Here is a 15,630-nt window from a genome sequence, read left to right on the forward strand (position 1 = left end):
GCCTTGCAACTTTGCAGTGCTTCACTAGCACAAACACATCAATCCTCATAACCTTTCTCCTGCCTGCGTAGCCCAAGACATCCCAAACAAGAGACATATAAGGATCTGAGGAAGCGAAGTTGGTAACTTTTGATTAGCGCAAAACCACTCTTGTCCTGCTCCCTTCCCCACCGTTCTCTGAGACCACACCCCTCACTCACTCCTTCCCCCCTCTCTCCACTGGTCACCCCACCCTTATTCACTTTCACTGGGCTGGGGCAGGAATTTGGGATGGAGGATGTGTGTGAGGGCTCTGGCTGAAGATGTATACTCTGGGGTAGGGCCAGAAATGAGGGGTGCAGGGGGGTGGGGACTGGCTGGGAGGGTGAGCTCTGTGGGAGGGGATGCAGGCTCTGGGAGGGAGACTGGGTGCAAAAGGGGATTCATTGCTGAGGAAGGGTGTTAAGGGGCAGGACTGGGTTTGGCTGTGGTGCAGGAGATTGGAGTGTGGGCTCGAACCAGGCAGTGCTTACCTCAGGCAGCTCCCAGAAACAGCTGGCATATCCAGCTCCTAGGTGAAGGGGCCAGGATGCTCTCTACTACTGCCACCTCCTGCAGGTGCTGTGGTTCCCAGCCAATGGGAGCTATGGAGTCGATGCTCAGGGAACAGGCAGTGTGTGGACCCCTGTCCAACCCTGCACCTAGAAGCCGCAGGACTTCTAAATGTCTTACAAGGGGTCTCACCTTTCAACCTCTATTTATAGAAGGGCTCAACTAGTATGGTGATGTGAATCCAAAAAAGTATATGAATGCCTTGCAACTTTCCGTTCCCTAGCCCTGTGCCTGGAGCTCGGGTCATGCCACTGGCCCCACTCTCAAGGCCTCATAGCCAAGATTCCACTCCTTGGTCCCATGCCTCAGGGCCTGGCTGCTGATCCTGGTACATGCTCCAGCCCTGCTCCTGGGGCTCTGGTGCTTCTCTGTTCATGCTGGCCCTGTGCCTTCCCTCCCCCAGTCCTGAAGCCCATTAGTCCTGTCCAGGTTCATCCCCTCCTTCCAGCCCCTCCCCTAGTGCGTGGGGAGCATGACCAGGAGTGAGGAGGGGCATAAGGTAGAAGGTAAAAGCTGCTTTCAGTGCTAGAGTTGCCAAGCACTTGATTGTGGACTGGACTGCCCAGAAGAGGCAGCCTGGCAGCACTGCTCACTGGGCCACGATGGCTGTGTCTACACAAGCCCCTTCCTTTCAAAAGGGGCATGTTAATGAGTGGGATTGAAAGATGCTAATGAGGCGCTGCATGCTTCATTAGCATAACGGCAGCCACAGCAATTCAAAAGCATGGCTTTGGGAATCATGTGCCGCCCATGGAGACGGGACCTTCCAAAACGACCCCACCAGTTTTCAAAAGCCCTTCTTTCTAACACCAGATAGGAAGAAGGGGCTTTCAAAAACCAAGGGGGTCCCGTTCAAAAAGTGCACACAGTTCAAAAAGCTGCACTTTCAAATCGCTGTGGCCGTCATTATGCTAATTCATATTCATTGCAGCACCTCATCAGCATCTTTTGAACCCGCCCATTAACATGCCCCTTTCGAAAGCAAGGGGCTGATGTAGACACAGCTTGGGAGTCTGGTCAGCGGGACTAAGGCAGGGTCCCCACGCACACCAGCTCTGCAAGGCTCCTGGGTCAAGGAAGCTGTGTACGCACCCCGCCCCCTTGGTGGAAAATGGTTCCTAACGGCTGGGAACCGGAACCAATGGGAGTTGCAGTGGTGGTGCCCAGCGCTGCGGCCAACGTCACTATGAGGAACCTCCCCACCCCGCTAGGAGCTGCAGGGACCTCCCTCAGGACTGGACAACTGGGCTCTGCTTTGTACTACTATAACATTGGCTGCCCTATGCCGGCCACTTAAAGGTGCACAGCTCACCCCGCCCCCTACCGCGAGGGCTCCTGGGTAAGCAGGAGCAACGAAAACAGCAACCCCGCAGCATCCGGATCCCTGCAGCTTCCCTCTGATCTTCTCTGTCCCGGCTGACATCAGTGGGACGTAGCGTGATGACGTTGTGCTCAAGCTGAGGCTGCTGGAGGCGGCCCAGTTAGCCCGTCGGGCGCGGGAGTTGAGCACCGGGTAGGCCTGCCCGGCAGCCCACCTGGCCGACCCCGCCCCTATGCCGGACCCTCCAGCAGCTCGGTGGCCGGCCCCGGGGCCTGGGGACAGTGTGGCGGGGGAGGGGCTTGTCTGTCAGACTCGAGCAGCCGCCGCTCCGCGGGACGGGGCTGTGAGCGAGCCCCTGCCCGGCTGCTCTGGGACAGGTGTGTGACCGCCCGCAGGGCCCGCCGCTGGGACGGGACGGGACGGGACGGGACGCGAAGGGGAGACCTGGAGCCAGGCGGTTCGCCACCTCGGGCGTCCGGCGTGATAGCACCACGAACCGCCCGTGCCCGCCGAGGTGCTGGGAGGGTGGAGGGTGGAGGGGCCCTGCTTTTCAGTGCGGCTGGCGAGGAAACATCGGTCTGTGGCCTTTGTCGTCTTGTCAGCGACGGGGCGCGACTCCAGTTACTGCAGCCGGCCTTTGGGCTTGGCTAGGTATATATATATATATATATATTTCCCCCAGAAAACCCCCTTTGTTCTCAGGAAAAACTTTGTTCTTGGGAGGAAAAACCTTTTGTGTCCACGCTGCCATTGACGTCTGCTGAGTCCCTCCCTTTCAACTTGGAAATTGACTCTGTGTGTACAAAGAAGAGGTAATTGGCCTCCAGGGACGCATGCCATCATTGCTCTTGTTTTGAAATTGGGCTCGTTGGCATGAGCACCCCATCTCAAAATGCTCTTGCTGTGTGAACAGTGTTTTCAGAAATAATTTATTTTGGTGTTAGAACAGAGAAACAAGTTATTTCTGAAAAATCCAGCAATGTAGACATAGCGTTACCACCTAATTCTTTTTAATGGCCTGTTGCTCCTTTGCCTGAAGCATTGAGAAACCAGTGGGTGGGAATGCCCAAAATGCAGCATTTGCATCCAAGTTCTGAAGCATAGCTTGTAGTTGTCTTTTGTTTAGGTTTTGTCATTGCTAGGGAATTTTACAGCCCCTGCCAAAATAAAAATAAATTATTAGTAAAATGAAAGTAGGATATTACAAAGATATGGTGTTTCTCTAGTATTGGAGAGAGAGCCGATTTAGTCTGTATCTTCAAAAACACCAAGAAGTTCTGTGGCACTTTATAAACTAACAGATATTTTGGAGTATAAGCGTTTGTGGGGAGAGACCCACTGATAAAGCTTTGCCCACAAAAGCTTATTCTCCAAAGTATCTGTTAGTTTATAAGGTGCTACAGGCCTTCTTGGTGTTTTTCTAATATTTAGTTTCCCATTTTGACTATTTTTTTTCTTTTGTCTAATAATTTTATCACTGGTGGTAGCCATTCAGACTGAAATATCCTTTTGTGTGTATTAATCAACCAGTGGTTCACACACTACTGTGACTTTTTTTAAAAAAAACCAAGTCATTTAACTATATTTCAGTTTCTCAGCAAATTGCTTTTGCTTACAAATACAGCTATGTGAGCTGCTGCTAATTGTAAATTAGTAAAAGTAAACAGGAAAATAATTTATCATGTATTTGTAAGGATTACCCTAGTTCACATCTAGGGAGAAGCTAAGTCAGCACATGGCCTGTATATTAAAAATGCCAGAATAAGAGTGAGTTAAAATGAAAGTCATATAGACTTAGGATACATCTTCACTACAGGAAAGATCAACCCTGCTGCCGTCAATCTTCTGGAGTTTGACTTAGTGCTCCTAGTAGGAACACGCTAAATTGAACTCAGAGGTTGCCTGTGTTGGCACCAGTTACTTCAGCCTCTCGTTATAAGTAAGGGAAGTCAGCGCGATGGTTCATCTGCATGATGGTTCATCCCTGTTGACCTTCCTTAGTTGAGATGGTGTCAACGCCATTAAGGCATGTCAACTCCAACTTCACAATTAATGTAGCTGGAATTGTGTACCTTAATTTAACATTCTGCTGTAGTGTAGACCTGCCCAAAGTGAGGTAGAAAGGTGCTCAAGAAGAGATTACGCTTTATTTTTTGTTCTGTGACATCAAAATAGTTGTTCTTTTCTCAACATTTCTATATCAGAATAGTGACACGCTTTTCTAGTCAGGAAACATTATGCCTCATTTAAAACAAATAAGTCTAAATTTAATCTTACTTTTCATGGAGAGAAAGTATACACACCTTACCAGAAAAGCACATACAGGAGTTTGTGCCTCATTTCGTAGAGAAGGGCATCAGGCAACTGAGCTGTTGTGAAGAAAGTGGGGGATTATTTGAACTTTAAAGGACCAACCAGTAGTGGATCTCTTCAGTGGCCTATCTCAGTCATGATAGTCATCTCTCTGTGAAGGAACTACAGCATGGCTATATGATGTGCACTGGAGTGGAAAGTTGACAGTAGCTTCACCACAAGTTATGGGCCACCTGGTGTGTATCTTGTTTTTAATTCATCCTGATGTCATGTTTCTCATCAGAAATGCATTCAAATGGGAAAACAGGATTTTTTCATTCCATTTTTTTCTCTTTGTCACCTCCTTCCACTAGAATGTATCCCTTCTCTGTGAAGAGAGAGGAAGCTTCTTTAAGAGTCAGGATAGGCAAGGGGAATTTCGCTCGCTTGAGAGCATGCATAGAAGCCAAAACTGTATCTGAAATAGCTTATAGTGCTTGCCTTATTTGTTATAGATACCAAAGGCTATGTACTTTTGATTCCTTCCACATTCAACAACTTACCACACTTTTTCTAGGTTATTTTCTACTAGGGATGTAAAATCAAGTCCAGCCCCCTGCCCCAATGGCAGGACCAACTACTATCTAAACCATCCCTGACAGACATCTGTCTAACTTGTTCTTAGATATCTCCAGCGATGGAGATTCCACAACCTCCCTTGGCAATTTATTCCACTGTTTGACTGCCCTGACAGTTAGGTTGGACATTAGGAAAAAGTTCCTAACTGTCAGGGTAGTCAAACAGTGGAATAAATTGCCAAGGGAGGTTGTGGAATCTCCATCGCTGGAGATATTTAAGAACAGGTTAGGTAGACATCTATCAGGGATGGTTTAGATAGTACTTGGCCCTGCCATTGGGACAGGGGTCTGGACTCGATGGCCTCTCAAGGTCCCTTCCAGTCCCAGTGTTCTATGATTCTATGTAAAATCTTGTTTAATTGGTTAACCAGTTAAATGCTAGGTTTAGCTGGTTAACTGATTAAAATGGGTTGGGGCTGGGGGGATGTGATTCCTGCCCAGCTGGCTTGGAGTGCTTCCTTCCCCCACCCACTGAGGACTGGGGCTGCTGTGGCCAGGCTGGAGCACCACCCCACTCATGGCATTCTGGGGATGGGGTTGCCCTGGCTTGCCTGGAGTGTCCAAGCCTGCATTGCTGATGCTGGAACAGCCCCCATCCACAGCAGCCCAGCTGGAAGTGCCTTGGGCAGGGGTTCTCTGGCCTGGTCAGATCAGCCCCTGCCCATGGCAGCCGTGAGTGGGCAGGGGCATTCCCATCTCAGCTGGAGCAGCCTGTGTCCATGGCAGGGGGCCCACTCCAGCTGGGCTGGGCTCTAGCAGTCACCCCAGCTGCTCCTTCCTCCTGGGGGCTGCTGTGGATGGGGCTGCTCCACAGCTGGAGTGCCCCCACCTGTGGTGGCCCAGCTGGGCTGGAGCAACCCCCTCTACGTGTTGTGCGGAAGGCTGTTCTAGCCCATGCAGTTAACCATAACCAGTAAACCTAAATGGATGAGTCTAACGTTTAACATCCCTAGGTTCTACATACCAACCTTTCTATGCTGATTCAGATACAATACTAGATTAGAAAAGACTCTCTATAAAATGTATTATAGGAAAGTGGACAGAAGACTCCATTTAAAAAAAACAAACAAACAAAAAAAAAAAACCCACATAGCTGACGTCTGTATTTGTCTATCCACAGGATCCCAGCTAAGGTTCAATATTATCATGTAAGTGAAACAGAATTTTTTAAATATTAGAAGATATTTTCATAATGAGGGGTTATTTCCTATTAATTTATGTATTTGCCTCAGTAGAAGGAGCATGGTTTAGCTGTTGATATTAGTGCTCCTAAGCACATACGACTAGAATGACTGTAACTAATATTTTAAAAAGCTTTGTGCTCTCTAATTCTGAAGCTGCTGGTTAGAAAATCAGATTTGTAGATATCAGTGTGCATTGTAGAGTGTTGACTGATGTCAAGTATTGAGGTTTACTTCGTTCTTGTAATGTAACACTTAGACTCACTGGCCAGACCTTTCAAAAATGAGTGGTGATTTTGGGTACCCAAAATTAAATGCATTAAAATTGCTAGATTTTGTTTAATTTTTTTTTTTTTTTTTTTTTTTTTTTTTTTGAAAGTGCTGAGCACCTACCCTTTAATAATCAGGCCTTAATGCTAGTCACTAAAGGACATTGGTCATATTGAAAACCTTGATCTCTGTATACATGTACCATGGTAAAGACCTGTTTGTGCTTTCAAAATGTGACATGCTGTTTTTTGAACAACAAACAACACTTCCCTTTTCAGTTGCAAGATTTGTGCCAATCCTGTTTAAAAACAGAACAAAACATATCACAAGTTTTTATAGGTCCTGACAGCCCACTGAAACCTCAGTTATGTAGTGGACAGAATTAAATGATCATTGGAGAGATGATCAAATATGGCAGAGAACATATGATTCAGGAAATACATTGCCTATTTAATGTATCGTGGAAAGAAGGAAAGGTACTTGAGGAATCGACAAGATCCGTGCTAGTGACAATACACAAGAAAGGATGCACATCAGAGTGCAAGAACTACCGAACAATTGACCTAACAAGTGATCTAGGCATGGTGCAGATAATGAGAGAGACTGAGATTGCAGGTGGAAGAATATCTAGCAGATGAGCAAGGGGGATTCAGGAAAGATGGAAGTGCCATAGAACAGGTTTTGGCACTGAGATTAATAGCGAAAAAGCTAGATGAAAAAACGAGAACACCTACATGTGCTTTGTTGGTTTTTCAGAAGGCATATAATAGTATAGATCAGAAGGTGACTTGGGCAGCGTTGGAGTCATATGGAGTGGATAGCAAACTGATATGGTTGTTGAAGGGTATCAGTGACCATGTGGAAGCAGTGGTGAGAATGTGTAGAGAGTTGGAAAGTTGGTTTAGAATGAGTAGAGGTATGAGACAAGCAGATCCGATATCACCAAGTATCTTCATCACGCACCTAGAGAGCGATGGACGAGCTCAAGGGAGAGTTAGAAGGGATATCCATGCACGGGATGAGAATTAATAACTTGAGGTTCACGGATGATATAGCTATTGAGGAAGATGAGGAGAAGCTAGCAAGAATGGTGCAGGTGCTAAACGAGAAAGGGAAGCGCTATGGATTGATTATGAACATCGATAAAACAAAAACAGTGGTATTTGGAGATAAGGCAGTAGGAAGGAACATCAGTGTAGAGGGGTCAAACTAGAACATAGAGAAGCTCACATATCTGGGGAGCAACACGACATATGATCTAGACCAGTGGTGCCCAAACTTTTTGGCATCAGACCCCCCTTTTGATTTTTGATAAACCCTCATGCCCCCCACCTCTTCTTTACCATCATCCATCCCCCACTTTTAACAAAGAATTCTATTTGTAATTTAAAATAAAAACAAATCTCGTTTATAAAAATGTTATTTAAAATTAAAAATAAGCACAAATAGTTTTTCGTGGCCCCTTACAGTTGCCTGGTGCAGCCCCATCTGGCCAGCTACCTGAGCACTGTGCCAGCTGCCAGAGCTGACTGTGACAGCACCTGCCTGCCTGAGACCTGTGCTGCCAGAGCTGTCTGTTTGAGCCCTTCACTGCTGAGGCCAGCCAGACACCCACCTGCCTGCCAGTCACCCAGGCCTGCCGTCTGCCTGAGCCCTGCACTGCCGGGACCAGCTGCCCAAGCTGCCCACCCAAGCCCTACGCTGCCAGGGCCAATCACCCACCTGCCATCCCAAGCTGCCCAAGCCCCACGTTGCTGGTGCCGGCCACCTTCCTTCCAGCCCAAGCCCCGCACTGCCATGGTCAGCCGCCAGCCTGAGCCACCTGAACCTGAGATGCTGGGGCCAGCTGCCCAAGCACCTTGAGTCCCACAAGCCGGCTGCCCGCCTGAGCCCCTCCCATCCTGTGAAGACAGGCACCACCAGTCCCCTCCTCTTACCCCATCCCTGTGCCCCTCACCTGAGCCAAGCACCTCAGCCTCTCATCTAATCCCATCCTCCTCCACCCCAACGCTCACTCACTCATCTTTGTAGAAGACAGCTAGCTCCAGGTGGGTCTTCACCAGCTGCCTGCTTTTTGTAGAGGCTGCGCCAGGTCACCCATGTAAAATGGCAGGGGCTGAGAGCTGCAAGCAAAGGCTGGCTTTTTCTTCAGGTGGAGGGAATGATGGGGAGGTGGGTTGCCTTGTGTCCCCCCCTTGGAATTTCTTCACCCTCCTCCACCCAGGGGGGCATGCCCCCAGTTTGGGAAACCATGATCTAGACTGTAAGAAGGAAATAGTGATTAACATAGCTAATGCAAGAGCAAGTTTGAAGGTGATAGATAAGATCTGGAAAGGCAAAGCAATTAGCTTAGGAACAAAGGTGAGCATCTGGAAAACATGTATATTCAGCAGCATATTGTATGGATGTGAGACATGGGTGATAGTGAGAGATTCTAAGGATATTGGCATTCAAGAGGAGTTGTTATAGAAAGATCTTGAGACTAGGATGGATGCAGAAAGTCACCACCAATGAATTATATAGGAAGATACAGGCAAAAGAGAACCAATTGCAGAAGGTTATACGACAGAAATTACAGCTATTTGGGCACATCTGCAGAATGAACGGCGAATGGAAAGTCAAAAACCTGGTATTCGGCATAATGGATTGTTCAAACAGGAGAGGCAGACCCCACATAGAATTGGTAGATGGTATAGTAGATTGATGCAGAGCTAGTCTGCAGAAACTAAGTCACTCTGCACTGGACAGGGAAAGATGGAAGGAAATAGTGAATGAGGTGTAGGACACCAGTGGGCATTGAGCCCGTGGCTGCTGTTGATGATGATGAAACTTACTGAATGCATAAATGGTACAATCTAATTTTTTTCATATAAGGTGTTATATGATAACTTTTAAAACTGACAGGCTGTAATTTGTTCTCTTGCAATGAACATCCTGTTTTACGTTTTTGTATCTTACTGGAAAGTGATGTACTAAGTTTGCATGATTCTGAATTGCCTGGGATTTTCATCAGAACTGTCCAGTTTGTTTATTGGGATAATCTCATATTTTAAATAAAATGTATGAAGCATTTCCTGTTGTGACATTTCACAAGGTGCTGTCTTGTTATAGGTGTCCACAACAAACCATGGTAGATGCAGCTAAGAAAGAGACTATGAATGACATCACATTTAGAAGTGACACTGTTCTTTCTGATGTTCATCTATACACGCCAAGCAAACGACACCTTATGGTGCGATTGAATACTGTTGGACAGCCAGGTAATTGACAATCAGAAGTTGTTTAGAATTTCAGCATTGGTAAAATGGGGATAATGGCAGCAACCTCCTTTGCACAGTGTTTTGGGAGCTGCAGATGAAAACTGCTGTGCATTTATTTATTTTATTGTAGTCTTAAATTTACCAACTTATTCATAATGATTAAATCCTGGTTTCTGGGATTAATATAAATTCTTAATCAGACATTAAATTTTGCCTCCATCCAGAAATGTCAATATTAGTTATATTTAGTTACAAAATAATTTAATGTTTACACAGTAATATATTTCACTGTAATCTCAGTGCCAGTTTTCCCAGCTGCAAAGAGTTGTCTCCATAATCTTAGTTTAGCTCTTATGTAAAATTTGTGATACATCAAAAAATCCTGCTATGCTTGTTATACTGAAACAAATGCTGAAAAAGATCTATTATGAAAGTTATTGTTGATCATGTCTTCAAGCTTTTATTGTTTGTCTTTAACATCCTTTGTTTTTGTTTTAGTGTTTCTATCACAATTCCAGCTCCTTTTGGAAAAAAATAATTTGGAGTCTGGGAGAAAAAGGGAAAAAGAACTTTCATCTGAAAATATGGGACACCAAAGCAGAGATGGAAGGGAATTGTGTGACAAAAGTAGCAATGACTTAAATTTTCTCAGCAAAAATGGAAGAGAAGCAAATAATCTTGGAGGAATAGATGCTCTGCTGGATCGTGATGGTGATTTGGAAGTGGTCAGAAGACCTCGATATGTACCTGATCCAGAAGTGGAGGATCTTTCAAGAGACATAGCGCACCCCAGAATTCTGACGAAAGGAGGGGAAGATAGTTTTGAAGGTTCAAAGCAAGAAAATACCTGTAATGATATTATTAAAATAGGTAAGAAAAACTATAGGCTGAAGCTTAGAAGTGACTTATACATGTTTTGTTACAAAAGAAAACATGAGCTATATAAAACAGCAGTAGCAAAAGTTCTACTGTAGTACAATAACTTTTGTGACTCTGTAGACCAAGAAAAATTTACACAATTAACACCCTTTCACCCAATATTGTGTAACTGCATGTCCTTTAGATACTTAAGCACATTTCAAAAATAGTTCAGTACTACAGATTGTACCTCCCTTGTCCAGCACCCTCCATGCCTGAGTGTTTTTGGATAAGGGGATTTGCCAGATGAGGGGAGGCCAGGCCGGCTGCCTGGAGGTGGGGTGGGGGGCACTCCTAGATGTGGTGGCAGGCAAAAATGCAGTAGGGGTCCCCACAATTGCGTGTCTGCTGGCGAGACATGCCCCAGCTACAGGGCTTTCATCAGGGCTCTGCACCCTGGCTGGCTCCCCTCCAGGGCTCCACGTTCCAGCCTGTTCTCAGCTGCTGGTGTTCCCACAGCAGTATCCCCACAGCTGAGTCTGCCGACAGGGCTCCACACCCCCCACTCTAAAAAAAGAACCTAAAGATGTCTCTGACTCTGTTTTAAAAAATGTGCGAAGTGCTGAGATCTTATGTGTATCCTTGGATGGGAATTAGGAATGTGTGTGTTTGCCTCAGAGAGCCACACATCCCTCCAAAAATGCTCTCATTTAGCTGCCAGAGCCAGAAAAGACAGGAGCTGAGGTAAAAAATGTTCCCATTTGATAAAGCTCTCCAGCTGCTGCCAGAATCGCTCTCAACGCTGGGCAACGTCCTTTTTGTCAGGGACATGAGCAAAGACCAAGACCTTACCCTGTATGCTCCCTGCCCAGAGTGAGCATGGGAGACAAACTGGGCATTTCAGGTACACAAAAGCCTAAGCCTGTGTCTCTACCACAAAGTCTAAAAGCTGCGCCTCTACAAAAGTGGCTGCAGCACCCCCAGCACTGGCAATGCCGAAAGCAGCAGCTTGCCCATCACTGGCAACAGCAGAACAAGTGGAGACTGCCGTGCCAAGTGCACAGCTGGCACCAGTTAAAATGCAGCCATTATAAGTGCTGGAAGACCATGCAGTGCCGCACTCTCCTGGCATCAAGGGAACAAAGCCAAACGCCTCTAGAGCAACAGCTCTCACCTGCTGCACCATAGAAGGCCAGGGCTAAAACAGAGTTCTCTCAGAGAGCCATAGCACTAGATTGTTAACCAGGTCACCACAGAGGCTTTACATCCCCCAGTCCACCCTACCACCACAGAGGTGCTGTGAGTAGCTAACACCATTATGACAAGTCACCAAGGTACTATCATTCACCTTGCTCATATAACTCTGCAGATTATAGAGACTGTTCACCCAACGGATGGTCAATTTCTAGAAGCCCTTATATCTCCATACTGTACTATGGCTAACATATTTTGACTGTAGAAATGCTTTCTCATCACAACATTGGTCCCTGAGTCTAATCCAGGCAGCACATTATCACTGTCATCATCATCACCACCATCATCATCCTCACGACCCTTATTACTCCAGTTCCCAGTTACATTGATTGCCCTTCTACTACAATTGTCCCATTTGGAGTCACTCAGGAGCACCTTGTACTCTACCAGAGCACTAGCCATCTTCTGTCTTTTTGGTTTCTTCGCACCATGTGAAAGAGCTGGAATTGCATAATACCCACTTGCCAGATGATAGTCACAATTTGCTCCAGACTCACCATCAGCTGCAACTGCCATCACCCACAGAGAAGCTCTCTCACCCAAGTCTTCTGATAACATGAAGCAATTCCAGGATCTGTCTAAGACAGTGGCAGTCAGCTAGGAGATCACTTTAACAGAAATATCTGAAAACCAAAACAAGCTTCTAAAAGAATTTGCAAGCTCGCACAACTGCCAGAGCGGCTTGCTTGATGAGGCTGTATTGGAGGCAGCAGATGAGGTCTGGCACAGCCCTTCCACGGCCACACCTGCCAACAAACAAGATGAGAGGAAAATACTTTGTCATGGTGAAGTGTGTGGACTTTTTACTTTTGAACCCACAACCTAACTCTTCAGCAATAGGTCCTGCCAATCACAGCAAAATCGATGTGTGAAAACACCCTTGCTGACAAGGAGCATAAGCACCTGAAGCTATTTGGTAGAAGGATTTATTCATCACCTACACTCCAATTATGTATAGCTAACTATTTGGCAAGGTTAGCCAGTCACAACTTAGACAGTTATTCTAAGCTTTCCCAATTTAATCCGTCACCTGCCTGAGGACAGAAGCACTGCCCTGAAATCTATAGTTCAGGAAGGCCACACTGCAGCAAAAATAGCATTGCAGATGCCACTAGGCTCGGCTGATGCAGCAAAGATTACTGTGCATTACTATGCCAAGATCTTCACGACTACAGGCAGCACACGTTCCAAAAGAACGCCAGACAAAGATGGAAGACTTACCATTCAACAAAGTCAAACGGTATGCCACAAACAGACAAAATCTTAACAAGAATTTATTTGTGCACTTTTGGGGATGTGCACCCCCGCCCCACCACCACATTCATTAAAACAAGATTCACCCCTTACCAGAGATACAAGGACTAGACATTTGGAAGTCAGTCCTCCAAACCTTACCAATATAATATTGATAGACCAAGAAATCAGGTGCACAAAGCCCTGAATAAGCACTCTGTTTCCACCAGCCTCGAAACAACAATTGAAGTTTTGGTTAAGCACTCATCGAACCTTCCATACTCTCCAGTGCTCAACTACCAAATATTCTGCCACTGTCTGTGTCCCCTTTACCACTGGAGGACACTAACAACTACAGACAGATGGGTGTTAGACCTCGCCCAAGGATACACTACTCGTCTACTCTCCATCCCTACAACATCCCCCCCACCTGTCCCTCTTCAGGGACCCTTCCCATGAGAACTTAACTACGGCTCAAAGTGCAACACCTCTTGGAAATTGGAACCGTTGAAGCAGTTCCAAAACAGTACCAGGAGAGACGGTTTTGCTCAAGCTCCTTTCTAATAGAAAAGAAAACAAGGGGCTAGAGACCAGTCCTAGATCTAAGGCGGTTGAACAAGTACATCCAGAAATAGAGGTTCAAGATGTCTACACTATCTTTTATAATCCCTGCACTGGACAAGGGGGACTGGTTCACAGCCCTCGAACTCCAAGACTCATATTTCAATGTCTATGCATCCTCCTCACAGATGCTTCTTGTGTTTTGCCCTTGGAGCACAACACTAATAATACAGGGGCCTGCCCTTCCAGCTTTCAACTGCCCCCCGGGTGTTCACCAAAGTCCCTGCTCCACTAGCTGTGCACCTCAGACATCATATTCCCATATCTCTGTTTGCCTCTGTAGAGGATGAGCTCAAGACCTCACAAGAGTCATCCATGATCCAATCCACAAAACATCTCCTACAATCCCTGGGGTTCCTTTTAAATATTTCCAAAGCAACCCTGGAACTTACCACATGTATTGACTTCATAGGAGCTTAGCTCAACTCCACAACTGCTCAAGCTTATCTCCCTACACAATGCCACGAGTCCAAAAAGGCCCTGATATCACATCTTAGCATAAGCCCCGTGGCTCCTGTGCTTACATGTGTTTGCCTCCACAGCCACATGGCGGACACTACTTACCTTGTCCCCAGTGCTTGGCCACATTTTTATTGCCTGCAACATTGGCTGGCATCAGTGTATATCACCGCCAGGTGTCAAATGCATAGACGGATATTGCCACCTTGAAAGATAAGAGTCCTTACAATGATGGACTCGAGAATGAAACAACCTAGGGATCCCTTTTCATCGGGCCCAACCAGCCTGTCAGATTACAGTGCTTCTTGGCTGGGAACACATTGCCAACAGCATCATGTCCAAGGTCAATGGACTAGGGATGAACAGAGGTTACATATCACCTTTCTTCATTTACGTGCTGTTTTCAATGCTTGCAAACATTTTCTGCCACACATTCAAAACAAAACTGTCCAGATTGTCCCAGACAGTACCACTACAGTGTTCTATATCAATCATCAGGGAGGGGCCCAGTCACAGTCCATTGGTGCAGAGACTGTAAAATTGTGGAACTGGTGCATTGGTCACAACATCGTCCTCATGGCCTTATACCTGCTAGCATCAGACGTGCACACTCTCTTCATACCTCATGACATACACACAGACTCTAAGTCTCCATTTCTCCCTGGACCATGAATGGGAGCTCCACCACAAAGTGACCCAACACCTTTTCAAGATGTCTACAGCCAGATGGCCATACATCTGGCCCCACCTCTTTGCAGCACAGGAGGGCCCGAAGTGCACTTCGTACTGCTTGAGAATGGGCAAAGGGCACAAATCTCCAGGGGACCCCTTTCTTCTCTTCTGGAACACCCATCTCCTGCATGCCTTTCCACCTGTTCCTCTGATCGCCAGAGTTCTCAGGAATATTCAGACAGAAGGAGCACGAACTGTTCTTATTGCTTCAACATGGGCCAGACAGATCTGGTTTCCTTTTACTGTTTCGCATATCTCATCATGCTCCTCTACCTCCTTCCTAGTTACTTGGACCTACTCTCCCAGAACAAAGGCTCATGGCTTACCTCAGACCACTCGCCCTCCATTTGACAGCCTGGTTTCTCTGGGGATCCCAGAGTATACACACAGTACTCCCAACTAGTGAGAGATGTGCTGCTACAGAGCAGATGAGAAAAAGCTCAAAAAATTTAACTTTCTAAGTGGAACCTGCTTCTCGTTCTGGTGCTCCCAAAGGGGCAGGCAACCCATAAAAGCCCCACTGCAAAGAGCATTCACTACATTCTTTATCTAAAATATACTCACCTATCACTGTCTTTACTCTGTATTCACCTTTCGGTGATCACAGTCTTGTAATCCTTGGTGTTCACTCACCCAGTTGTAAAAAGGCTTTGCAAATGCTTACAAAACATCATGTCTCCTCACCAACCTATACCTCTGGTTTGGTACTTGGAACTTGCCCTTCACACATTGATGAGACCACCATTTGAGTCAATGGCTGCATGTTCTCTGACCATATTAACAATGAAAATGCTGTTCCTAGTGGCGATAACATCAGCTTGAATGGTGAGTGAGAGAGCCACTTTGACCGACTCTCCACTGCACACAACATTCCGTAAACACAAATTGGTATTACAACCCCATTCTGCCTTTCTACCGAA

The 15,630-nt window shown here is 46.3% G+C and overlaps 1 protein-coding gene across 10 annotated transcripts in view; it reads left to right on the plus strand.

Moving 5' to 3' along the window:
* The first annotated feature begins 1,950 nt into the window (after nucleotides 1-1,950).
* Nucleotides 1,951-15,630, plus strand: part of METTL22 (methyltransferase 22, Kin17 lysine) — a 30,536-nt gene continuing 16,856 nt past the window's right edge. For 3 of the 10 annotated variants that reach the window (XM_075010641.1, XM_075010643.1, XM_075010642.1), the window contains exons 1-4: nucleotides 1,951-2,289; nucleotides 5,963-5,990; nucleotides 9,405-9,553; nucleotides 10,052-10,423. In XM_075010641.1, the coding sequence (XP_074866742.1) occupies nucleotides 2,145-2,289; nucleotides 5,963-5,990; nucleotides 9,405-9,553; nucleotides 10,052-10,423 (694 nt within the window). In that variant the 5' untranslated portion in view covers nucleotides 1,951-2,144. Of the gene's footprint in view, nucleotides 2,290-2,351; nucleotides 2,564-2,614; nucleotides 2,725-4,250; nucleotides 4,462-5,962; nucleotides 5,991-9,404; nucleotides 9,554-10,051; nucleotides 10,424-15,630 lie in introns of those variants that run through there. The other 7 variants (XM_075010645.1, XM_075010646.1, XM_075010650.1 and 4 more) reach the window with 7 other exon arrangements.

The sequence above is a fragment of the Carettochelys insculpta genome, chromosome 16 (assembly GCF_033958435.1).
Source record: "Carettochelys insculpta isolate YL-2023 chromosome 16, ASM3395843v1, whole genome shotgun sequence".
Classification (NCBI taxonomy): Eukaryota; Metazoa; Chordata; order Testudines; family Carettochelyidae; genus Carettochelys; species Carettochelys insculpta.